This window comes from Plectropomus leopardus, chromosome 22 (genome assembly GCF_008729295.1).
Source record: "Plectropomus leopardus isolate mb chromosome 22, YSFRI_Pleo_2.0, whole genome shotgun sequence".
NCBI classification, from domain to species: Eukaryota; Metazoa; Chordata; class Actinopteri; order Perciformes; family Serranidae; genus Plectropomus; species Plectropomus leopardus.
In genome coordinates, this window is record NC_056484.1 from 3,696,608 (window position 1) to 3,723,529 (window position 26,922).

General features: G+C 41.9%; 1 protein-coding gene across 1 annotated transcript in view; it reads right to left on the bottom strand.

Moving 5' to 3' along the window:
• Nucleotides 1-3,945: 3,945 nt before the first annotated feature.
• The window catches only part of ntn4 (netrin 4), a 28,301-nt gene continuing 5,324 nt past the window's right edge, over nucleotides 3,946-26,922 (bottom strand). The window contains exons 3-10 of the mRNA XM_042511394.1: nucleotides 22,264-22,542; nucleotides 14,225-14,351; nucleotides 13,685-13,870; nucleotides 7,393-7,606; nucleotides 6,191-6,285; nucleotides 5,724-5,792; nucleotides 5,431-5,604; nucleotides 3,946-5,104 (exon numbers count right to left, since the gene is read on the bottom strand). Coding sequence (XP_042367328.1) covers nucleotides 4,965-5,104; nucleotides 5,431-5,604; nucleotides 5,724-5,792; nucleotides 6,191-6,285; nucleotides 7,393-7,606; nucleotides 13,685-13,870; nucleotides 14,225-14,351; nucleotides 22,264-22,542 — 1,284 coding nt within the window. The 3' untranslated portion in view covers nucleotides 3,946-4,964. The remainder of the gene's footprint in view (nucleotides 5,105-5,430; nucleotides 5,605-5,723; nucleotides 5,793-6,190; nucleotides 6,286-7,392; nucleotides 7,607-13,684; nucleotides 13,871-14,224; nucleotides 14,352-22,263; nucleotides 22,543-26,922) is intronic.

Genomic DNA, 26,922 nt, shown 5'->3' on the forward strand with positions numbered 1-26,922 from the left:
CCTTATTGTTGACTTAAGGCTTCCTTGTCATGACCACCTTTGTATGAAATATCTGGTGTTAGGGAATTGTAGTTTGCTTCTTTACTGTCTGTTTATGACAACACATTACTTTTGCCTACATAGTTCCTACTCGGTGCATGTCTACAAACTGTATGTTTGTCCTGCCATCTTGTGTGATTAACCAATATTGCGTTAATCATATAGTATATTCTGAAAAATAAGCCGAGGGCTGTTTAAAATCGGTCTGAGGGCCACAGTTGGCCCTTGGCCGGACTTTGGTCATGACTGCTGTATTGCAGTAATCTTCTCATTTCCTCTGTAAGTGAATCACAGCTGATGGGATAATACTGACCACATGACTCACTTATCCAGCACACACTTCCTCTCACCAGAAGAAATCCTCTCTTTCCATATTTTATTCCCCTCCCTCTGCCTTCTGCGGGACCTCTGGGTGCTGCTGTTACACCCATAGCAGGCCACTTTCGGGGCGTCTGTCTCAGGGCAATGGGTGCTGCCGAAGAGGGGCATTGTGACTCCCAGCGAGAGGAGGGGAAGGTGGGGGGGGTTATTGTCCCCGAGCCTGCGGGAGCTGCCATGCACTCGGCGGCCAATAGCAACGCAAGAATGCTGACGGGACAAAGGCCATAACTCCATTCTATAGCAACACAAGTGGGGCATTGTGTTCATACAGGCGCACACACTCGTATGCACACACATGCATGTATTCGCCATTACTACAATAACACACACACACACACACACATATAGTGGAGCAAACTATGCATCTGTGCAAGCATGCCAAACACTCATTCATCAACTAGTTTCCCACACCATGCAACCCCCCACAGGACATCTCCATCACAGGCTGAGAATGGCCAGTCAATCTGGGGACAATGAGAGGGGGCGAGCGAGCAAGAGAGACACTGAGAGAGAGAGCGAGCGAGAGAGAGAGAGGAGGTCCATGTTCAGCTGCAGCAGTTCATCTGTTTGTGGCTCCCTGTTGTGTCTACGCTTCGAGGCCAGTTCCCACTACATCAAACACCTTCTTCCTCTGTGACCTGACCAGAGAGAAATGTTTGTATTGTTCGTTTCTGCAAACCATGAATATGTCATATTTTGTAAATATTTTTGTAGACGATACACTGAAACTTCTTAGTGATGCTGTGGTTTATGTGGTTAGGTTTAGGCTTAAAAACCGCTTGGTTATGGGAAGAAAACTATTATGTTTTGGCTTAAAACACTCGCTTCTGGTGGCACAAAAATGCTGGAAAAACAAGGACAGGTCTGTTAAAATTGTGCAGGTTCTGTGGCAAAAATGTTGTGATGTGCCACTAAAAAGACCCAGATTTTTCGAATGTATTGTGGTTGTATTCTATTCTGTATCACTATTTCTTTGACATGTGAATAGAAATGATGATGATGATGATGATGATGATGATAATGGTGATGATGAGGTTAGGCAGTGGAGCTGGAGCTTGCTTTAACAATAAACAGTAAATCCAGTGTTTCTGAGCTAAGGCACCCTCTAAGGGCCCTGACACACCAACCGACGATCGTCCGTTGATGAGTGTTGAGCCATCATTGAGCGCCTGTCTCTGCAGTCGTTGTGGTGTGTCCTGCACTGTTGGCACTAGCTGGCCCTTGTCGGCCGTTTTTCAGCTAATTCAGCATGTTCTTTGGCTGCAGAGTTGAATGAAATCACTGTGATTGGCAGTTAAGCTCAGCGCAAGACTGGAGACACGTAAGTGAGCAAAGTAGACAAATGGCTAAAGTCAAAAAGGTGTGAAATCCAAACAAAGCTGTTATATTGGGTAAGATTTTTTTCAGCAATTGAGCTCTTTCGTATAAACAGTATGTAATTGTTTGGGTTATTATTCCCTTGTGCACAGTAAATATAATATGTCCTTTCAACATTGGGTTGTTGTGTGCTAACTGGCTAACTAGCATCTTAATTTCGATGTGTCAGATTTCCTGTTTTCCTTTTTGAATGACAAATACAGACTTCAGTTATTTTTCTCACGCAGGCGCCGAACACACTTGCCGGTTGTTCGTCGGCTGTAGTCTTTGTGGTGTTTCCAAGTGCAACTTTTGGCCGAGACACAGGCGACATAAGGCGACGCAACGGTCAGCCTCTGTAGTTACTTCCCAGCACTGGCACCGAGGCATTCCTTCCAGTCACATTCCTCTTCCTGTATGCACTCGTTCACCCCTTCCCCTGCTGTCTGGAAACAGCTTGGCAGAAACGAGGAGGAGCCGTGACCCCTCTGCCACTAATCTGTGAATGGGCCGTGAATGAGGAAACGTGGGTACAAGAGGCTATCCGGGCCACGGCTGCGAAAAAACATCCACCTCCGCTCACCTCTCGTTGAGGAGGCAAAGCCGGCAGACAGGTGAACGACCTTTGACCCGGCCTGCCGCGGAGCGCTGCTCGACGCGCCAGGAATGTGTCCACACCTCTCGGCAAACCACGTCACGGCGAGTGGGCGAGGGGGCGGTGGAAAACACGCAGGCCGCCTAAACCCAAACAGAGTGTGTGTGCTCGCCCCGGCTTCTCTGTTATGGTCTACATTCTGTGGCACTGTGTGAATGTAGGGGAGAGTGTTTTGGGAGCGAGAGTGATGGATGACTTAATCTGAGGGGACACGGAGAGAGAGTGTGTGTGTGAGAAAGAGAGCGGGGTGATAAGGATATTTTGGTCCAATTTATGTGAAGTATTTCAAGGCCTGGGCAGTTATATCAACGGTTGTTGAGAGTTGAGGTTCGTGTGAATGTTTCTGGGAAGAGTTCTGCTCAGCAACATGTTTTCAATAAGCAGGAAATCGCTGTAATTTAAATGTAGAGGTTGTTTGTTGTTGTTGTTTTTTTATGTTGTTACTCATAAGGCGTTCTCATTCCTAGGTTGTTAAATACAGATGCTATGTCACACCACTCGTCTCATAGCGGGCAGCCTTCAGCGTCTCTGTGACTTTACGGGATGTAAATACCTCACATAAGTGACGTCAGTGCAAGATGATCATACAAACTGCGTAACGTTACATTAAAACAATGTTGACTTTTTGTTTCACAAGTGACAGTCCGGTTTTGTTTAATCCATCCACCTCACACGCAGACTCGCAGACGCTATGACTTTCAAGTATTTCCACAAATGGATTTACGATGGAATTTCTTAAAAGTCTGGTGCATCTCGTTAAAATGCTAAAACGTGACATCGACACCACACGCAGAGGAGCGTGATGTTTGATGCATTGGGAATAAGAACGGGCTGTTACTCAGCAGGTTAATCACTGACATACAGGAACGAAGCAACACTGCTAAAAAGAACGACAAGCAGTCAGACCGTTTTTAAACAAACGAAGAGAAAATGAAATTGACCTTTAAAATCACTATGTGCTGTTGCGCCTGCAAAGTGAAGGTCATGCAGGTCTAGTCGAGGTAGCATGACCGCTAGCGAGCTAATCTGTCACCTACAACAGACGACTGTTGGCTAACAAGCCTATTATTAAGTTACTTGATATGCAACACTGACTGTCGGTTTGATTGTGTTGTTTTATGTGTTTTTATTTATAAAATGCCACAATTTTAGTGGGAATTATTTGTTGAAACAGTGATTTATACCATAGAATACTACAGAAACCACTACTATTACTATAGAGACCATGTCGATTGGTGGGTTTCCATTACAGATTTAAGCAAAATTTAAACTGTATATTTGAAATGTCAATAAAACCCAATGGCGAGGTGACTGTTTTTCCATTGCGTGATGTTCTGCGACTTCTCTGGCGATAACATTTCAGGAAGCACGGCGATAGATTCTCCAATAGATGGTTTTATGCTTCCTCTAAACTGCCACGATATCAGCAGTAACTGCCGAAACTGTGAAAATACCACCAAAGTTGTACTTATCCTTTAATATTAGCACTTACAAAAACAATTAAACAGACAGAGAAAGATGAACATAATATTTATATAGATATATACAAATAATACTGTACAAGAGCACAAAGGAAGGAATAACAAGGATTTTCTGCATTAAGTGTAATATGAGATGAATCAATATACATGACGCTGTATCATAAACATTGGAACGGCTGGTTTTGAAAGTGTACACAAACCTACAGAAAAGCTTAAGAGCTGGACTGAATCTGGACTGTGCTCGTAATATACCTCTGCATTCAAACACTTCCTGTCTCTCTCTCTCACACACACACACACACACACACACACACACACACACACACACACACACCCACACACACCCACACACACACAACAGGCAAATACATTCACGTTCGGGGTAAAACCCATTCACTCTGATTTCAACACAGGCACACCTGGACTGGCTAAGATTTATCCACCTGTAGTGGCTTGTATGGCTTGTTTAGCGTCACTCTGGGTGCTTTGCACATTATGTCAGCAGCACACACACTCCCACACTGCTGCCTGTGTGTGCGTCCACTGTGATAGAGAATGGACATGCTCCATCCACAGTCTATGTCAGGGGGTCATCTAGTGTGTGTGTGTTATGTCTTCCTCTCCTTGTGTGTCCGTATTCCCTCAGTCCATCTTAGGCTAAAGTGCTGCAGAGAGGAGGAGATTCATTTTTTTTTGTGTGTGTGTTTTAATGTATCTCAACGTGTCTGGAGGGAGTCACTCAGAATAGAAAGCCCTTGGCCAAAGCGCTGAATTCCTCATTTTCTTGAGCCACAGCAGCAAAAGAAATCCTACAAAGGAATGTGCGAGACTTGATATGTCTTAATAAAATAATGTCCCGTGTAATTTTAGCTGGTGCAGCTTTCATTGGAGGACAGCAGAGAAATAAAGGGGGTTTCCGTCATCCGAGTTCATCCCCCAAAAACCTGCTTCCACACCTGTGCGGTTCAATAATTCCACATCTGGAGGACAAAAAATATCCACGGCATTGCTGTCCATGTGTCCGTCTGTCCTCCAGCGTTTTAAGTGGCCGTCTACCAGTTGCAGTCTTTCTTAAGCAACATGAGGACTTTGCGGCCCAAGCTGGCTTTCCAAGGCTTGACGAAGCTCTTCATGTTGACCAGGAGGCGGCCCTGCTTACGGTCCGAGTGGCCCGCCACAAGGTACTCCACCCCTGAGAAAAGAGGTCAAAGAAACTTGTTTCAGTTTTAAAAACCTCATTCAATTTTGAAGACTTATCAAATTATTCTCGAAGCAGCTTCGATGCATTGCAGCATTACTGGCCTTTGTGCAAAGCTTCAGAAAAGCTTCCTTTTCAGAAAGCTGGGATGTGTTTGTTAGAAACTGTTGAATTTTTGTTATTGACCACAAATCCCTTAAAAGGACCATTATTTTATTTTTTCGATCTAAAAAATAAAATAATGATGCATGTAAATACCAGGTATAAACAGGCTCTATGCACTTTCCTAAACATCAATCATAGCAGAGTGTTAGTCTGACCTGGGTTGAGGATGGGGCAGGTGCAGCCTCGTGCAGTCCAGGACTCGGGGTAAAGCGTGACCCGACCCCGCTGTATCTTCACCTTGGTGTTCTGACTGAGCACCTTCTGAACTTTGACCTCCACCTCGGCGTGGGAGCCCTTATCGTGGGCCGAGAGCACTTTCACCTTCAGTACTGAGAGTCAGGAAGAGACACAAATATTAGAAATATTACTTTGAATCTATTCAGAAAGAAAATAGAAAGATGATGAAAATGAAAGGAATAGAAAAAAATGCTTTCCGGAAAAGCCTTACCGTATGCATAATTCATGGTGCAGAAGAGTTTACTGTTGGTCAGGGCTTGCTCTTTGCACTCACACTTCTCTGCAGGAGACAGGTACAGATTAATATTTGTAACTGGTGTGTGTGTGTGTGTGTGTGTGTGGTCTCAGATACTGTGCATGGCGTCCTAAGAATGCAAGTGCAGGGTGTGTGTCCGGTCAGGAATGTGCCTATGAAAGCTGCAGTTACATGGTGGTGAGGGGGGTCTAAGAGAAGGGACACTTGGAAACTATCCATACGCACACGCACACACACACTCACACACAGACACACACACATCTTTGTTCCATGTCCTTGTAGAGCCCTATGAAGACTTTCATTACTTAACCATTAATGCTTGGTCACTGGACTGTGGAGGAGGATGACTAACACACACACACACACACACACACACACACACACACACACACACACACACACACACACACTCAGTATCTCACCTGAGTAGTGGAGGGCAGAGAAGAGTTCGTCTGCTCTGAAGATCCTCACCGGCTCGCTGGAGTTGACCTCTAAGTTGTAAAGGTCCAGATCAGAGCTGCACACACACGAATCACAACATCAGCATAAACACAGAAATGTACATTTGAATCTGGACTAAACACATGTTAAACAGACCATATTTTTGCTGGAGATTTAAAAATGAAAAAAAAACCATGGGACAACACCATACACAGATCATCAGCACTGTTAATGCAACCATTATGATATTTGATAAAGTTTCATCTGTCCAGAGCAGAATATTTCAATAACTGCTGGCTGGGATAGATATTCATGGTAACCAGAGGATGTATTTTTGGTCATTTTGAAGCCTCCCTTTACCTTTTCTATATTTCCTTTATATATACAATAGAATGTGATTTTACAATTAAGGGCCCTGACACACCAAGGCGACACCGACGGTAGTGTTGGGCTTTTGGTGAGCATCTGTCGCTCTAGTTTTTGAGGTGTGTCTTGCACTATTCGCATTTGTCGCCTGTTTTCTGTTTTCTGTTGAATTAGTGTACGGTAAATATAATTTGTTGTTTTCACACTGGGTTGTGTTGTTAACGTGCTAACTGGCTAGACAGTGCCATTATAGTCTTCTGGTTTCCCTTTTTGAATGGCGATTACAGATGATCGCCATCTGCTGGTGTGGTGAGTTATTTCTTCTCTTGCAGGCACAGGTTGTGTGTTTCAGTTGGCTGTAGTCTATGTGGTGTGTTCAAGAGCAACCTTCTGGCTGAGACACAGGCAACTTGAGGTGATGTAAAATGTTTTGTTGGTTTGGTTTATTTGGTCCATAATGCCTAAACCTTCGTGAAATTTTCTCTAGATAATCGTGGCCCCCAGAGGATGAATCCTGTGACCCCAGAACCAAATTCAGGTCAAAATGTTAGTGTTAACATAAAGTTCAGAGCTTCTGCTGTCAGTTACATTCAGTCAGTCAGTCATGGCAGGCCTCGGACTCAGTTTAAGCACTACAACAATCTTCTCTCCTTATGTCGCCTTACACAATAATGATACCAAGAAATTTTATGTAGAGTGGTACACAGATTTTACATTTTGGAAAAAGAAAGCTATGGTATGAGAAAGGCACTCGTCATCTGCATATACTCTGAGTTTGATGTCTGAAAGGATAGAAGTTGGTTTTTTTCTAACTCACCCAGACATACAGTCTCCAGTAAACGGATCACAGTCTCCTGCACAGTCACATGGACGGCAGCCATAGTCGTGGAAGCCCCAGTATCCCACCATGCACCTGTCACAGTGGGCTCCACCTACTCCAGGCTTACAGATGCAGTTTCCGTTGGAGGGGTCGCAGAGTGAGCCGTCGGCCAGGTGGAAGGGCATAGAGCCCAACGGGTGACAGCTGCATGCTGGGAGAGAGAAAAAGACAAAACAGCAAAATAGTGAATTTAGATTTGAAGATATTACATGTTTTATTTTGACATTTTGATTATTCTGAGCTTTATGTGATGTAGGTCACAAATGGAGGTGGTTGGTTAAAGGAGACCCAGCAACACCCTTTTTTGTGAGAGGAAACCCCAAAGCTTACAGATTTTTTTTAACAGTTCTTTTTTGGCTGTTTTTCCTTTTTAGGTAGCTGAGAACAGGCTGTTCTCAATCACTGTTCGTAGGTATATCGAAGAAAATAAATGCCCCAGAATTCGTCCAAACCCACGTAATCATGAGCGGGTAATTCTTGTAAATGTACTGTGTTTATATGGCACTTTTCTTAACAAGGCTGCAAAGTGCTTTTTGGAAAAGCAACAGATAGAAACAAGGCAGCAATAAAACAACAAAATAAAATGCAAAAAACACAGTGAATATATAATAATACTGTGGAATAAGTTTTTTTTTAGAAAGTAGTGAACAATGGCCACGGAGGGTTGATAAAACCTAGCAACAGATTAAAGTTACAACAATAATCTAAAGAAATAATAAAACATGACAAATTAAGATTACAAATATACATAAGTAAACAAAAAAAGTCGGGAAGCGCTGAGTCTAAAGGTCTTTTCAGCTGACAGTCTGCTGACCTGCACGTTACAATTTATTACCAGAACTTAAGTGTTTCATCATTCATCAGTTGTTCTATTTGTCTGTCTGGTATTGTTGAAGGAGCTCGTAACACAAAGGCCTCACTCTTTTTCTTATCATAAACACACAGACACACACACACACACACACACACACACACGCACACACACGCACACACACGCACCTCCAGCTTTCTCCCTCCCTCATGTCCCCTCTAATTGTGTGCTGATAGGGTGTTCTTTAAACAACCTCCAAAAACAATATACTCGTACACACACGCCCTGTTTCCACTGGCAGTCTGAGAAAACTACTGTCCGCCGTCTCTCTGCTGTTATCAACACAGAGACCCGGAGCCTTTACGGGACGAGGTGTCAGACCTCCCCCATAAATCTGTCCCTATGTCGGGGGGCAGACGGGGAGGACGAGGGGGGGGGGCGTGGTGAAGGAGAGGCAGAAGACGAGGAGGGAGAAACAACGAGGGGGTGTAGTTTGGAGCCATTTCTCTGCTGTTTAATGATGCTTGAAGCTCGACTGGCAGTAAACGACTCTTACTGACTGCTCACTGTACACCCAGAGGCCTGCCTGTCTGCCTGCACTCTCACCATGTTTGACTACAGATTATAGGAGAAAAAACGCTGTAGTAGTTGTTCTGGAGGTTTTGTTTTCTCAAAACAGAGCTCATGATATGGTGTTCACATGACTGCTCACACAGTCGACTGTAAACAAATAAACGCATTCACAAGAGTGCACGCTTTAAGCAAAACACCTCTATAATAGACTGAGGTTTAAAGTTCATTCTTGACCTTGAAAATTTCAAATCAAGGTCCATTTAATGGCTGTTCTGGAGCTTTCGACTGTATCAAATGAGTCAGTTATCAAGAAATATTTAGGTGATGAAATTGCCATTTTTCTGTTGAAACTGAGACCTGAGGGGCAAGGATACTCATGCTCTGCCTGGAGGCCACTTTTGCAAAATGACAGGAGGCCAGAGGCAATGCAGTTAACCCTTTGAAACCTAAGCAATTAAGCAAATGTAAAGCATTTGGCTTTATTTCTTTCGAAAACACGAGAAGAGGATGAGGAGCAACTTAGGAAGAAATGCCCCAAAATTTAGAAGCATGAAAATTACCAGAAAATATGCTTAAAAAGTAAGAACAAAAAAAAAAACAATAAAAAGGAAATGACCTCAAGAACATGCTAGAATAAAATACATTTTATATTTTTTTTTATTTAATTTTTTTTCTGTTGCATAATTAAAAACAATAGAATTAAGATAATTACTCTAAATATAGTTTTCTCCACAATGTCCCATAGTTGTTGTTTTTTTATAGTCTTCCCTAGCTAATTTTCATGTCATTTTTTGTCACTTTTTACAATTTTTTTGCAGTTGGCACGTTTCTTCTCAAGCTGCTCATCGTGCTTTGTCCTGTATTTTTTAAAGAAATCAATTTTCTCAGGTTTCAGTGGTTAAAATGTTCATGACATGAACAATGACAGTTCGAATGCAGCACTAGGAAAGTGATAGTGATCCAGGTGTTAAAGGGTTAAAAAACAAACTTTAATAATACCAGGCCATTTGACACCCTACTGTTGGCCATATTTGGCCCGTGGGCCATAAGTTGAGTATCACTGCTCCTGGACTGTTTTTCAGCATTGTGTTTTTTTTTAGCTATTATATTAGTACAATGGCAGTTTAAATGCAAAGAGGTCAGAAATAATATGACATTATATTATTTATATTTGCAAACCTTTTAAAGTATTCCTGAATTGTGGTGTAATAATTGAAAACATGATAAAGCCAATTAGTGGATTTACAGAACACATATTTTTTAGTCAGAATTTAACAAATTTGATGATTAAACATAAACAAGACTATTTAGAGCACTCACATGTTGAGTGTTTTATTACATTTTCTGCCCCTTGGGGGCAACAAAATAAGCTGTACAGACAAAACTGACATATTATCATGTTGTACCACTGTATAAGATCTGTCTTGGTTTTGAGATCGGTCTCAAGACCACTTTTTGAAGGTCTCCGTCTTGTCTTAGACGGTAACATGTTTTTACTTGGTTTCTGACGAAAAGGACTCAGCATGAAGATGGTTAAGAATTAAATAATGCCAAAACAATTTGCAGATTAACTGAATAGTTGTTCAATAGAAAATACTACATTTCCAGCAATGAAATGATCAGTTATTAATTAAATATTTCATCAAGCAAAAATACCAAACATTCACAGCTTCCAACATACATAAAATGTGAGAATCTGCGTTTTTTCTACTTTATATTATTTTTGTAAATTCAATATCTTCATGAAGACTTCACCCCAGAAGCATGTTTATTTTTATTACATTGTTTGTTGTACTGATATATGATTTATGTCTGCCTGTGTTTTATATGAGATTTTTTTCTGAATGACATGTTTCCCACATTTGACTTTCCAAATTACGGATGAAGCACAACTGCGTCTTCGTCCTATGAGACAGTGTTAGATGTCACATCAACCCTCCTGAGCTCCCGCATTAATTTGACCAATCAGCTGGGACACTAAAGGATAAGATAAACCGTATCATGAGGCCGAGCTGTGCCATGTCAATAAAATCATAAAGATATCACATTTACAGACTTCATAGAATTGCACACAAAAGACATACAAACACTGTGTTGTCCATCATGTGCGTGTGTGTGTGTAGGTGTGTGTGTGCGTGTGTATCAGGCTCTTATCTACACTATTGTTTAGTGAGCAGCCTCCACTCATTAATAATCAACCCAGATTACAGCACCACCCAGGTCCCATGTAAAACCGAAACACGTGTGACGATGTGTTTGGTAAGCGTGTGTATTTACATATCAGCGTGAGAATTTATGAGCATTTGCAGGAGGTCACACAACACAAGGCCTCGTGTGTGTGTAAAAGTGTGTGTGTGACTGAAATCTTAAGGACCTCTGACAATGAAAACTTCATGAGACATGACGAGACACCTGCCTGAGCGACCAGCGCAGACAGCAAACTCCCCTCACACACACATTCTGTATATAAACACGCTGTAACTTTCCCCCCCGCTAAAGACTTTTGGTGTGTACGAGCTTGACAGGAGTGTTTTCTTTCCAGGGCCCCTCGGAGCCATGGTATGAAAAAAATGTTCCTCACGATGGAGGGAAATTCCTCCATTGTCAGCGGGATTTCGCAACCTGCACCTTCGTCTCGGGGGTTCTCCAAAGCACGCCGTCGCTCCTTTTTTCTACCCATCAGCCGTCAGTGAGGATCATTAGTCCCCCGGCCTCTTGTTACAACCGCAGGTGAGTTTTCAGGTGCAAACAAAAAACACGCACGACACCCGACCCAATCACTGAAATGCAATCTGTCTGTTTGATAAAAGCATCAATTTTTTATGACCTTAACAGAGACGTCAACGAAAACACTAATAACATGCTAAAGAACAATAAGGCTGTATCATGTTGGAAACCCCTTGTCAAAAAGAAGATCCTGCATAGAGTCGTGCTAACAGCCTCAAACTAAACTGCTAAGCTTAAACTGAGAAGTAAAAAGTCATTAGTGAAAGTATTTATGCTGGAGGGTGTACACGCTGTGTGACTGTGACAAGATTTATGGAGAAAAACTAGACTTTGTCATGCGAGCAGATCCTGTGAGGCTGTATCATGAGCTACATGCTAACAAGCTGATGCTATTATAATGTTTGCCATGTTCACCATCTCAGGGGCTTACCATACTGGAGGCGCAAAAGAAAACATCACGAAAATGCTTATGAGAACATTTTCTTAAAAATATTTCGGTCACACACCCCAACTCTCAGTGATACAGCCGGGCTGATAGCCAACAAATTCTCCTAATCCCCCCTAGATGTTTTTGAATGGTTTGGTGCATTTTGACAGTTTTAAATTCAATATTTGTGCCAACGTGAACACACACACACACACACACACACACACACACACACACACACACACGCTGATGTAGTGATGGTGTGTGAGTCCAGCAGCATACCTGCAGGACTGAGCTCACTGGGTCAAATCTGACACATAATCAGACGGGGAATGTAGCCACTGCTCTGTGTTTATGGATGACTATCGCGTGTTTACTTAAGACTTGTCTCATCACCGCAGGGCAGCACGCCACCCACACACACACACACACACACACACACACACACACACAGAGGACCCTCACACACTGTTACCGATGGTTACCCTGAGGCTACTCGAGCTCTGAGTCAGACATGAAAAAATAGCAAAACAAGCCTGAGATGGACACACAGGGGTGTGTGTGTGGAGCTTTTAGTCAAGACGAAGGAATGCTACCATCTGATGATTAACTATGGTGTAAGCGTTGGCTGGAGCATGGTGTCTCAGTCACACACACACACACACACACACACACAGACACACTCACAGGACCAGGTGCCCATCAGGTATCAGCGTTATGCAGCACGTCCCGGCTTGTGATCGCTGTCCTCAGCATTCCTTGTGAGAATGAGAGCGCCGTGCCAGTGTGGTGTGTATGAGGTTGATGTTATGATTTACGCCAGCAACATTTTGTCAACACCGGTGTGATTAATTACGCTATATGACATTTTTACAGTGTGTTCTACACGTCGCGGTCTGCAAACAAAGAGGGCATGGCAACATCCCTGTGTCTACGATGAACAAAGCAAATTCCTGAAGTCGTTTCACATCCAAAAACAGCTTTTTGGGCCCAAGTTGAGCAATCGCTCCTCAGGGAAGATAAATTATGTGGTCAGTTTAATTAAATATAAGATATAAATCATCTGCTGTAAGTTTTTGTTCAGATATGAGTAATTTTGCCTTACCTTTATTCTCTATTTTACTTTAAAAAAAACTTCTTGACACCTAAATGTCACTGACAAACAGGTATGTCACTGCGTCCTAAAGATTTTTTCATATGCTTTCTACAAATGAACAGTAAAACAACCCTTGTTCACATTTTACAATAATAAACAGAATCCAAACATTTGAAAAATTGAAAGGACACTTTGTTTGTAAGATTTTTTCTTGCACGCTTTAAAGAGGGCGAAATGATCAACCTTTCATTTCTTCTGCCACTTGCCCCTTCATGTGCCACTTTTTATGCAGGAAGAGCGAGTAGCTACCATTATCAGGTTTTATGCCATAAAATAAGAAAAATCTACATTCACACAACTTAAATTAGTGGATTTAATATGTAGTGTAGCTGCCTCAGAATGACTGCTGCCAAATGCAACACCAAGCAAACTTTGTCATTAGTTTTTGGCAATTTTGCACCTTTAAATTGATTAATTATAATCAAATAATGCCAACAATAAACCATGCTGCTGCTGCTGTACTGTCAACTGAAAAGCCACGTTGTTCCTAAACGTGTAGAAAAATGTACCTGGTGTGTTGGCATGTGTATCTTACGTTTGCAGGAGTCGGGGGCTGTCTGTGGCCTCTGGGGGTCTCTGTAGAAGCCAGCTTTGCATTTCTGACACTGACGTCCCTCTGTGTTGTGCAGACAGTCGCACACGCCTCCGCTGCGCTGGCCAGACTCACGCCACGCCGTCCAGTCGAAGCGGCAGCTCTGAGCGTGTCCGTTACACTTACACTCTGGTGTGAAAGGGAAGAAACCAACACATCAGCATCAAGGAGAGGTATGTCAGTCACTCCAGAGTTAGATTAAAAACAGGGCTGATGTCTGGTCTATTTTTATTTGTTCATTTTCTATGAGAAGCTCTAATTCTAAAATAACTTTGGTGAGGCATTTTGAGATCAGAGCTGAGTGTCATGGAGAGGACGAGGAGATTTCCTGTGGTGGTGTTCTCCTTTAAGAAAAACACATGTTTGAGTCGTGGGGGACTTTAACTTTAGGAACTTTGACCGAAAGTGCTAAAAAAGCAGGATGAGTGATGATTTTGTGAAGTTTTGAAGTGGAAAAGGTGCAAATGTGTTTATTTGACTCACTTCGACATTCGTGTGGAGCACCCGTCAGTCCGTCAGCGGGCTGCCAGGGTCGGTCGTTGTAGAGAGGAGAGCAGCGCTCGCAGTGATCACCTGCAGTGTTGTGTCTGCACACACACTTCCCATGGACCTGGGCGAGAGAGAGAGACAGAGAGAGAGAGAGAGACAGAGACAGAGAGCTCATTAGCAACAAGCAAAATGATCGGCAGAGGTAGAGATGGACGAATTGGAGGAACAAAGAGGTCAGTGTGATGCGGAGGAAAGGTTCCCACGTGAGGACAAGCATGTTGGGGCTTCCTCTAAGGTTTCACACTCTCCATTTCTTCTTCTCTCTCTCCTTTTTTCTGTGACTCACTCTCTGCCTTTCCCCCTCTCACTCCATCTCTTTCTCTCTCGTACTCCCTCGCCTGAAAATTAGTGAATGGAGATTGATTGTTTGGCTTCATCACTGGAAACAAGAACGGGCCTCTGGTCTGAAAAGCCTGTGTGTGTGTGTGTGCGCGCGTTTACGAGTGTGTGTGTGTGTATGAGAAGAGTGCAAGTATGCAGCGCTGAGAGCACAATAACAATCTCCTTGTCATTCCTGTGAGCTGGAATGCCATGCATGCTGGATAATGATTGAAGGAGAGGAGGGAGGGAGGGGGGAGCAAGGCATCTGAGGAAGCTCTTTATTTGTTTGCGTTACACCGTGCAACTGTAATGTAGGACGGACACACACACTGTTATACAACCATCGCAGAGGTAGACACACACTCACCGGCGTAGAAAATAACCGCAAATGCACAAAAACACACACCGATTCCTGCGTGTGTTTCCCACGGTGTGTGATTCACACACTGCACCGAGCACAGAGTTAAACACATCCACATGCTGTAGGATACAACATGTTCTCCGCCTGACCTGACCCCAGATCAGTCCTGCAATGTGGAGCTGAACACACATGACTGATTCCACACACACCATTTCAATCACACTAATAGGGGGAGCAATTGCATAAACGAGAGGTCCGGGAAATAGGAGCCACATATCACAAAAATGAAGAAGAAGTAATTAATGGAAAAGTGGAAGAGAGCGGAGAGAAATGAGGGGCACTGAAAAGAAAAAAATGTTGAGGAAGAAGAGGAAAAGGCAGCAGCAGCAGCTGGCTGGAGTCCAGACAGCTGGTATTTCAACCCGCTCACATGTTTACCATACCGTGATACGGGACAATTAACACATGTACACACTGAGAGCTGCACACACGCAACCATGTAAACTCGTCCATTCAGAGGACACAGCAGACAGACCGATGTGATGCTGAGAGCTGATAGGACGGTTTCTGGAAGCTTAGATAGGTCATGTTAGTCTCTCACAATGGCACCAATTTTCTGCCAAAAAGGAACAAATATGCAATTATTTTTATTCAGAAAGGTATATTTAGATCCAAAACTGTAGCCAGAGACTTTATTTTGTGAGGGACAGATGACATTTTAAGTATTTCCATGACCATTCTTAATAAACAGGTGTTACTGGCTTGTTAGCAAGTGTACAAAACTAGAGATAAAAGCATTAAATCCTGTAGCTAGTGCCATGACGTAGCATACAGAAGTGTAAACTTCATATCACTTACAGGCTTTTACTTCTTCATTACTTGCCTTCTCCAAAAAATAAAAAGCAGCTTTTTTTTATGTAACATCAAAATTGTCAGTAATCCATAAAAATCTAATTTTCAATATAATGTTAGAATTATACTTCATAGTAGTATGTGTATATGGCCTGTAGTAAACTTCCCTCTATCTAAAAGTGCCCAGATTTCCCTCCTCCCCATCGGCGAAACTCTGCCGGATGATGCAAATTGATGCAAAACAAGTCATTAAGTGGAGTTTCGCCGGCTCTGCTGGGCTGTTGTTTGAACTACAGACTGTGGTTCCACATTTTTGTAATGCCCGCCACCCATGCTGCCACTGCAAAGAGCGTGAATGTGGACAAGGAGACAGACCCACCTGTCCCCCTCTGTCTCAAACTCAGACCGATTTCTTCCCATTTCTGTCCTAAAATGTTCTTAGAGACATATTTTAGTGCCCTGTTTAGCTGTAATGGTGAGTTTGTGAACAGGAGGAAGGCACCATACTGCTTCCTGCACAGAAAATGGACTCAGAAAAAACGCTGATTGGTCTGGTGCAGTGCAGTGCATTCTGGTAGTTGTAGGATTTCTACCTCTTGAGCAAAAATTTCATTTTTCTGTTTTTTTCTGGTTATGTGGCACCAATTTTAAAAGCATTTGCATCTTTCGACTGCAGAGACATCCTTATTTTATTAAATGGCCATCTTTCCAGCAGGGAAATACTTATTTAAGTCAAGTGGAAATACAGTTTTTTGCTTTTACTCAATATAGTGAATACTGATTGCATAATGTAATGACTGCAGTACTAATGACTAGAGCTGTAGCAATACATCGATCTGGAACAATATATATCTAGATCCAGTACACCAGAAAACAGCGATGCATATAGTCATCTCTAAGATTTTCTTTTGAAATTTTCAAGTCATGTTGGTATCACCATCACAGCAAGGAGCCAAGAAAAAGACACTGAGGATATTTACAGATATGAAATATCTGATGAAACTTGTGATTTACACCCCCAGTTACACTGTTGGTGTTTGGATTGGCCCCCTTTTAGTCTCGCTTCCAGTTTGCAATTCTGTCTGTCATGAGGAACAATTTGGTTGGAAAATTAAGGCTCCATTTATGACGCAAATAAAGTGCGTCGACCTTCAGGTAACCAAACAGGACGAGGATAGCGCTTTTGTTTCCCCAGTAGCTATCCTCAGTTACCAAAGTGTGTCAGTGTAAGTTCTTTGCAGTTGCAATCTTGAGCCGTGAGGACTGTGACCGTGAAATAATGTACACATCAAACACTCAGCTGTCTTTTACAGGCTGAATAGTACTCCTTGTACTCCTAGTAAACAGACCTTTGTGGACTAATTGCTGCTAACACTCCTGTAGTTGTCCCTATGTCATTATGTGTGTGTGTTTGTGTGTGTGTGTGTGTGTGCTGGCTTTGTGGCTAACTAACAGACAGTGTAATCACCCTGAACCGCAAAAATCCCCATGTGGGGTGAACAGGAGCACAAACACAACAACAACAAACAAAGTGGTCTTTTCGTCTCACAGTGTTTGAGCAGTAATGACTTGACGTATCAGAGGGCCACTTTCACTGCTGATCATTACTGCGCGCGCACACACACACACACACACACACACACACAAACACACACACACACACACACACACAGAACAGACAAAACACTGCACGCTTAAGCTCACATGCCTAACATGCAGCAGACCAAACAGAGAAGACATACAGTACTGTATTATATCACCACACTGTATGTTTAGTGTATGGGAACACACGCTTGGAAGCCCAAAAATTACTTAACTCTTTAACTACCTTCATCTGGGTAGCTTGCTAATTCCTCCTTGGACATCAGTAGAGTTTTATTTTAATCTATGATACGGAGATGTTGTGAAGTAGAAGTATAAAGTAAATGTCAATACCTAACTAAAGTACAAATACTCTATTTCGTGTCGCATCCTATAAGTCAGTGGTTCCAAACTGGTGGGTCGCAGTCCAAAAGTGAGTCGTGGGTCCATTCTGAATGGACCACATGTGACTCGCAGCCCTGTCAGGTTTGCGTAAAACACCCTTCATTTCAGCACAGAGCTTTTATTTTGAAGTGTTCTTGGTATTATGTGGCCTGTTAGCATGCTGTGCCTTTGAACTGGTCTTAAAGCAATCATAAGCATGTTTTTAGTTGCAGTGCTATTTATTTAAGTTTTAAACAGGGGTGGCTGGACTTTCTGGGTGTTCATCCCACATGATGAAGCCAAGGAATATTTTGGAAGGAATATTTTATTTAAAACGATAAATTTTAACAACCCAAATTTTAAAGACCAAAAAATGTCCTCAAACTCTAGAGCCACCCTGGTTGAAACTAATCACACTTTATTCTTGCAATATGCTTTTATTTAATTCTTTTTTTGTCACATAAAATGAATTACTTGGTAATGTCTCTCATGTGCAGACCTTGAACTTATGATAAAGGAGAAATCTGGACCCAGTGGCCGGACCAGTTGGGAACCACTACTATAAGTCATTCAGTGCAAAAAACATTAAAAGGACATACTGTAACTTATCAGGCTATAAAAATTGCACTCTGACAAGCAGCTGATACGAAGCAGATGTAAATGTTTGGTATCACGTGTGATAAATGAACGAGACGATTCATGTGTTTTCCTTGCTGATACCAGCGCTCTTTGTAATGAAGCTGCTGATAGCCCATTTCTTAGACACAGTCTTTAAATCCTTAAATCTGACTATTTCCATGCCAAGAAATTCCAAGTGGCTCTACTGCGTGTTTTCATCAGGATTTCCTTCTTCTGAGGGCAGAAAATCCTCTGAAATGCTCTTTACGCCACGGGGCTGTAAAAGTCTCCTCTGCACGCCAACATAATAGCAACAAAAACATTTGATAATACATAATATTAATGCCTCCCTGTGTGGCTGACATTCATTTTCATCACAAATATTTGTCCAACTGCACGTGAGACCTAAAGTTTGGACAGTAAATCCTTCCTCACCGTCCTCACAACATTACCTCAGGTCATCGGAGCGTCGCTCTGCCGTGTGCCATGCGAGCAGCGTTTGGTAAACACACAGACGTTATATAAGTGACTTTTTCCAGCAATTTTATCAGCAGTTTGTTTTAAGATGCCTTTTCTGCAAAACCCAAACAAGCAGAGCAGCTCAAGATGGGAGATGAGGGCAGAGATTACCGATCACTCGGGGAAGGGCGTGTGCAGCAGTGGAAAAAAGTATTCAGATCATGTTATTGAGGTAAAACTACTAAAAAATGCTGTGAAAGTACTCCAATACAAGTGAAAGTCTTGCATTTAAAATCTTACTTTAGTAAATGAATGTAAGTAAAATATACTTCAGTAAGAAAAGTAAAAGTTACAATGTTCCCTGTCAGTGTTTAGGTATACGCTATATTAAGAGTATTTTCACTGCTTTAACTTGCTGTCAAACAGTGATTTATTTATTTATTTATTTATTTATTATCATTTGTTTATTTCAACATACACATGTATGGAAAAGACAGAAAAATGAAATTTATAATTGTAATCACTATGCCAGAGAGGTTAGAAACCAAAAATGGCTCATAGAAATACCCTTGTAAGGGTCTATAATCACTTTACAAAGTGATATGGTAAATTTGTGACTGAGAACTTTATATTTATGTATTTATTTATTATATTTCTGTTGTCAAAGCCACCAGACTCCACTGACAAAAACAATCATTTTAGCTTGCTGAACACAGGAGCTTCCTTTCTCCCACTGCTTGATCAGTTAGTTAGTTTGTGTTATTATGTGACTTCGGTCAATGTGCTCTAACCCTTTAAAACACCGAAGTCACACAATAACACAAACTAACTAACTGATCAAGCAGTGGGAGAAAGGAAGCTCCTGTGTTCAGCAAGCTAAAATGATTGTTTTTGTCAATGGAGTCTGGTGGCTTTGACAAAAGTGGAACATTGTAACAAATTGCTGTAAAAATGCCGCAAAATACTTACTGTAATGTACAGTTTTTGAAAAATACAGTAAAACACTGTAAATCTTGATGCTCTTTTAAGTAATATTACACCATAAATCTCACATTCTGCTGTAAAATACTGTCATAAATAGAATTATAATATACTGTTGAAGTAATTGATGGTAGTGATACTGATATGATCCTGGCAACTACAGCTGCCAGTAGTTTACCATAATTTTACAAAGAAATTTGTTACAGTGAACTTGCTGTAAAAATACGGCCAAACTATAAACAGTAACGTACTAACAGCAATGTACAACTTTTCCAAAACACAGTAAATCTTCATGCTCATATTATGCAATTATCCTCATGTTATACTATGAAATACTGTAATAAATGTATTGTTTATATGGTGTAGTGAAGTAATTTATGTTAGTGACTCTGTAAAATGATGGTAGAATTCTGGCAAATACAGCTGTCAGTAGTTTGCTGTAAATATACAGTCATAGATTCTCCATTCTGTAATTAACCATTCTTCAGAATGAGTACTTTTACTTCTGGTACTTTTAGTATATTTGATGCTAATACTTTTGTGCTTTAAAAATTTGAACGCGTGACTTTTACTATCGCTGCTTTCACATAAGTACAAGATCTGCGTACTCCACCTCTGGAGGTAGATGACAACATCTGTTACACAGTTTGTCTTTCAGAGAGAAATTGCGTGTATATCATGTTTGCACATCTTCTAAAAACAAGAGATCTGTATCAAAAATATGTGTTTTGTTGGGTGTTTATGTAGAAAAACAAGTGTAACTCAAATATTTCTATCGCTATCAGCCTCAACAATCCATCCTCAGTCTGGTTTTACTACTGTGTATGTCGGCATACTTTTGTTTATCCGTCTAAATGTCTGTGCTTGTATAAAGGAAGCTCTCTGTCGACTCTCACTTTCCCCGTCGAGCCTTGCTGATTGCAGCAGAACAGGCGTCTCTGTTTGTGGAGATGGTTGCGATAGGAGCGTAAACTCTGCAACACTTTTCCAAGAAAAACCATCCAGACTCAGCTGTGTCTGTTCACACTTTCATTAACACATCAGCGCCGTCATTAACCCTTAAATCAATATCTACATCTCTCGTGTTTGTTAAGAACGGCAAAGGCAGCCGTTTATCTGAGCAGACAGTTAGAGGAGCAGAGGAAGGAGAGAAAGGTGCTCTTACCATCACCACCACCCCTCTGTCAGTCTGTTATTAAGACGACTGTCAACACAAAGTGAACATGCTGTTTAGTCTCTAAGTATCAAGCCTTATAATCTTCCTCAGAACAAGGGGAAAGCGTGCCCATGGGGTGTGATTACTTCAGGAGAAACAACAAAACAAGTGAAAGAAAAGAAATGTCTGTATGTCAAAACAAGGCAGAGTAAAGGAAGAGCGGTGCATTAGTGTCACAGCACCAAGACTTCAAACAAACTTATTTTCCCTGGAAATAATAGGCAGGTTTCTATTAAGCCTAAAATTGCTCAAATTGAAATTGTGAATATAAAATACGCCAAATGGAGACACAACAATTTTGCAAAAACTCTCATTTATCCCGAAAAAAGTTTTTACGCTCCCACGAGGTGGCATTTCAGGTGATTGGAAAAAGCCATATTTTACAAAACTGCAATGGCAACACTTTTTTCATAGTGCCATTTCACACCTTTATACCTTCCTGATATTTGTGATGCCTAATCAATGTGATTAATCAGATGATGATCAGCTGTAATAGAGGGGGGTGGACTGAGTCTTTTTGGCTCTTCAGCAACCAAGTGTGTAGAATGGGGTGTCAGTTCAGTCTCTGACCTCACGTTACAAGTTTTTGTTATTTTGTTTGTTTGTATTTTCAAAGTGATAATAAATTGGCCAAATGAAGGTTACCGAATCAGTGATGCAATATTGTGATTTGGACTTTTTTTTCCACACGTGAGTCAAGAAGCACAGCCCTGTTAGGATGGGACAGTTTAAAAGACTTTCAAAGAACGAGCCGTAACAACTCTTTGCAGTAATCTAGTTAGTAAGTTCACTGTTTCAGCAATCACCTGCTCCAGTTTAGTCAAAATAAATCCTTAATTCATTAAGTTAGTGCCACCGGCTGTTTACAGTCCTGTAACTTCTCCCTCCACCACTAGGTGTCACGGCTCAGTTGCCTGTTCCACCAGTAGAGACTGGAGACTGAGCTCTGGTGGTGCATGCTGTGCACTACATACAGTGAGTTTAACAGAAAGAGGAGTGCCTGTTTTTATGATAGTATTGAAAAACATGACTTTGAGATTTCTGAACAACCTGGTGCTAACCATCCTGTTAGTTACAGTGTGGGCACCGTGCTAGCTGTGACAGCTTTTTTAGACCTGATAGTAAAAGTTAAAATCTTTATGATTCACAAATGTACTCCAAATGAACTACTGATACACTCACTCAGTTTTCCTGTCTTACCACGTGGTTGGTGCGGTCTCTGATGGGCTGGTACCCCGGTGCAGGAACACACTGCTCGGCATGTCCGTTACAGAAGCAGCTTCCCTTAACGATCAGGTCGTAGATGGCGAAGTGTTGGGTGGGAAGGTCTTCGTGGGCAGAGGCGAGGTCTTTGGCCTGGCAGGGACATGACTGACGTTTCAGCAGTCGAATTCGGATGTTGGTCACCCTCAGCTGCTGCTGACCTTCCACCCCAAAAGGATCCAGAGACTCCCACTTTGGGAGGGTGCGGTAGATCACCTGTTAGTTATAGAGAGAGAGAGATGTGATGTCACATTTTATAATGAATCAACTATTGAAGTTGTTTAACCTTCTTATTTTACAGGCAAAAGTTCCTAGTGGGTAGTCTGCGTTAATTTCAATAGGATAAACATTTTTCAGGCAGCAAAAGGCAGTCTTTAATTACAGAAAAATAATAACATTCTCATTAGTACAAAAGAGAAGATGGGACGCTGTTCTCTCTTTTGCAGTCTCACGTCATGATTTAGGGCAGGGATAGAAAACTTGCTTTATTTAGGGGCCAGTTTTGCAAAATGACAGGAGGCCAGGGGCCAGTCACAGAGGGCCCATACGTTTTCCTAGGATTTAAGGATGTTTCTAGGATTCAAGAACGTTTCTAGGATTTTAAGACATTTCTAGGATTTTAGGGCATTAGGGTCTTATCTAGGACCTCTGTTGGGGGTTTGATAAACCTCTATGTTGATGCTCTTGCACCTTATGCATACTAAAAGTACAAAAACATTCTCCAATGTGAATCACTTTTTTTAATTGTGAATCAGAAAATCAGCACTCTACTGGGGGCCCAATTTGGCCCGCAGGCCATAAGTTGAGTATCACTGATTTAGAGGCATTAGACGGGTGTATTCAGTGGCACAATCAGGCTCATTGATGATCCTCATGTCACTACATCTGTCATGTTAACGGCGGTTTGTTTTGGTATCATTTGTGCCTTAAACTCTGACCTCACACCCTGCTGTCACTGACACCCTCACATGACCATGAGGGTGCTGGGTGTCCTTAAATGAGAGCGCCCAACCTTTCTCCCCCTCTCTCCCTCCATGTCTGGTCCCTGGACATCCTTCAAATCGAAGATCCCTTTATGGCCTGCCATCGCCATGGCTACTGCTGCCACTGGCAACCAACACCACTGCTGTTGTCGGGGTGAAAATGTTGCCCAAACTCTCGCTGTGAAAGAAATGTGTGTGTCTCTTCACAAAGTGTGTGTTGTTGTCGCTGGCTGTCATTGATATCATTGGACGAGTAGTGTGTGTGTTTATGTGTGTCTGTTTTCTTTGGTCAAAGCGGGATGCGAGCAGAAAGACCCCATGTGGTTCCCTCATTGGCTGGATGACTGGCCGAGAGTGTGATGGGAGGAGCACTATTAATTTCCCTGTTGTTGGAAAAGGTCACAAGGTCACGGCATTGTGGTCCACAATTAAGAGAACACGACAAATAGGACGAGGGGCGCCGGTCCGCGGGAGAGCACGGAGAGCAGGGCCAGACAAAGACGGGGATGGAGATCCAGCTTCACATAACTCAGGGCCGCACAAAAGGCCCACGACAGCCCGGTGACACCACAGCAACACCAGCACACACACACAACCACACTGGCATGCACATAGACATCAGTGTCGAGCTTCCCTTAACACAACTCAAATTCCACACACGGTCCCAATGAAGCTTTTACTACATAGAAATGCCTCATAGTGTTTCTCTGAATGTGGAGACAAATATTAGTGTTTGCAAATACGCTGATGAGACCTGTGTTTATATTAATCTGAACCCTGAGCGGACTTCATCTCCCCAAGAGTCTTGAATCTGTTTTATTGTGGTCCAAGCAGGATGAGGAAAAGTCAATCTGTGAATTTATCTTTGGTCATTTATGGTTTGAAAAATGAATAATATGACAAAATTGTGGGGAAAATTGAATTCTAAAAATATTATTTGTAAGCTCAAATACTCTGTTGTTGAAGTGTTTAGTACTTCTCAAACAATTTAAAGTGACTGGGAACACATTCAACTTCTTATGTGTGTTTTCTTTACCTTTTTTTGCTTACCTTTTTATCACATTTTCACCCATTTTCTGAGTTGCAAGAGGACATCGTTTACTGTAAATTACTGTAAGAAGTGTCCTCCTGCAGCAGAGAACTGTTTCTCCACATTTTTGATTTCACACACCAAACAGACAACAAAAGTTACCCATTGCGTTGCGACACGCTGCTTGTGTCTTCGCCAAAAACTTGTGCTTGAATACACCAAATAGACTGCAGCCAACAGCCAGCTAACACGTACATTCTGTGCTTACAAGAGGGGAAAAAACTCTCCATATCAGCAGATGGTGGTAGTCTGTAATCATCAATCATCGATAGTGAGTAATAATCAAATAATGAAAAACCTTTTCTGCTAAAGAGGTCATTGGCTAAAAAAAATATCTTACCTTTCAACAAGTTTATTTTAATCTCACTCTCTCTTGACTTTAATGTTTGCTTTCCTCACTTCTGTTTCTATTCTCATACACTGAGCTGAGCGTCTCTTTTTTTTAACGTGCTTATTTAGGCAAAAAACAGTCAACAAAGGCCGAGTAGTGCCTTGGTGTGTGACAAACAACAAAAACTTGGGTAAAAGACACTGGCCAATGGCTGACTGTTGTTTGTTGTGTCGGGCAAGTGATGGAAATGGACTCGCTATGGAGCAACACTTTTACAACTATAGATCTTTGGGGGTTTTTTGTCAAACAGTAAGTGTTTTCATACCTTAATGAAATTTCATCGGGGTATATGGTGCATGACCATTTTTCTGTGTGGTACAATTGAACGCCTTACAAGCATGCAGCACATATTCCTACAATTTTTCTCACTCTTTCATGGATCTATAGTTGGTTGTAGCTTGCATAAAAACTTAGCAACATCCTGACAGGAAAAAAATAAGATTAATGAATGGCAAACACAGATAAATGATACAGGTTTAAAAATACTTTGCAAATGTTTATGGAGACAGGAAATGCATTCATTGGGTTTGTTGGGCCTCGGGGATGCACACTGTGTTTTGGTGAGAAACACAGACTATAAACATTTATACTGGCATCTGTTTACAAGAAAACTCCACGGGGAGCCTTTAACTCTAACTGAATTTACAGATGCAGAGAAAAAAACATTTTAAACTCGAACTGTTGCTGCTGTGAATCTGATGTGGAGTCTGAGAACAATTTGAGGATGTAAATCATTAGTGTAAATTTGAAAGCCACATTTGAAGTTTTGTCTACCTGAGGCAATGGGTTCACTGCGGGCCATGTGTCCACTTGAGGCAGAAAAATAAAAGTAAGCCTGGTTTAAACAGGCGTAATTCCATCAAAGCACTGTGGACTGTAATCTGGTAAACAGGCACAATGGGCATTGATGGAAGGAGAAAGACGGAGAGAGGGGGGATGGGTGTCTAGCCAACAGTACCAACATCCATCAGAGCAATGGCACTTCCTTCCCAGCAGACAGACGGAGAGCCGACTGTATGTGTTTATCTGAAAGGGCACGGACGTGTGTGTGTGTGTGTGTGTGTGTGTGTGTGTGTGTGTGTGTGTGTGGAGGAACTGTGGAAAGGAGAAAGGATATGTGTGTTGGCTGGTCTGCCTCTCTCTCTTCCCTAAGGAGGTCAGTCTCTACAACAAACACTCACATTCTTCCAGCCCAGCTGACCTCATAAATAAGACAAGAAACCCAGCTCTCTTTCCCTCTTACACACACACACACACACACGTGCACATGTGAACACGGACAGCTTTCAGCACAAGAGATGACATGCTTTTTATGTTTGCTGGGGGACAAAGAAGAGAGGCAGAAAGCAGAGAATACCTGCCACCTGTTAACCTCATTCAGTAGTAATTCAACCCATTAAATCAAGTTTTGGTGATACATTTTTTTTTTTTTTTTTTTAATATTTCAGTTTTTTACTATTTGTCTAATACCCCTTTTCCACCAAAATTGGCGTGTGCATACAGGTTTTTCAAACACAGGTATACCCGCTAAATATAGGCGATAGACTGCATATCCATAGTCTGTGAACACAGCGCTGCAACAGACAAGTCTGCCTTTCTGTCAGTGTATGTGTGTGTGTGGGTTGTTTCGTTGGTGTGTCTGTGTGATGTCATTGACACAACAGACAGGTGAACAGGTCAATGGTAGACAGTAATTAGTGGCAGGACATCATTGCATCTCGCCGGTTAAGGAGCTGAAATTAGCGCGTTCACCCAGGTGTTGTGTTCCCATAAATACCTGAGTCTACTCGTCATTTGGACATTTCTAGAATTTTAGGACATTTATAGGATTTTAGGACATGTCTAGGATTTTAGGGCATTAGGGGATAGCTCGGACCTTTGTTGGGTGATGAGCGGGATCCTTCACTGGCACTTTTTTTTACAAACAAGCTCTATTTTGATGCTGTGTTATACAGTCTGGACACCTTATGTATACTAAAAGTACGAAAACAATTCCTAATGTGAATCATTTTATTTTTACTGTGACATAGAAAGTGGTTGGGGGGCCACACAGCACCCTATTGGGCTTCCTAAATTGAGTATTACTAGTGTACAACTTTATTTTCACCATCTTGCACTAGCACAAACTTTTT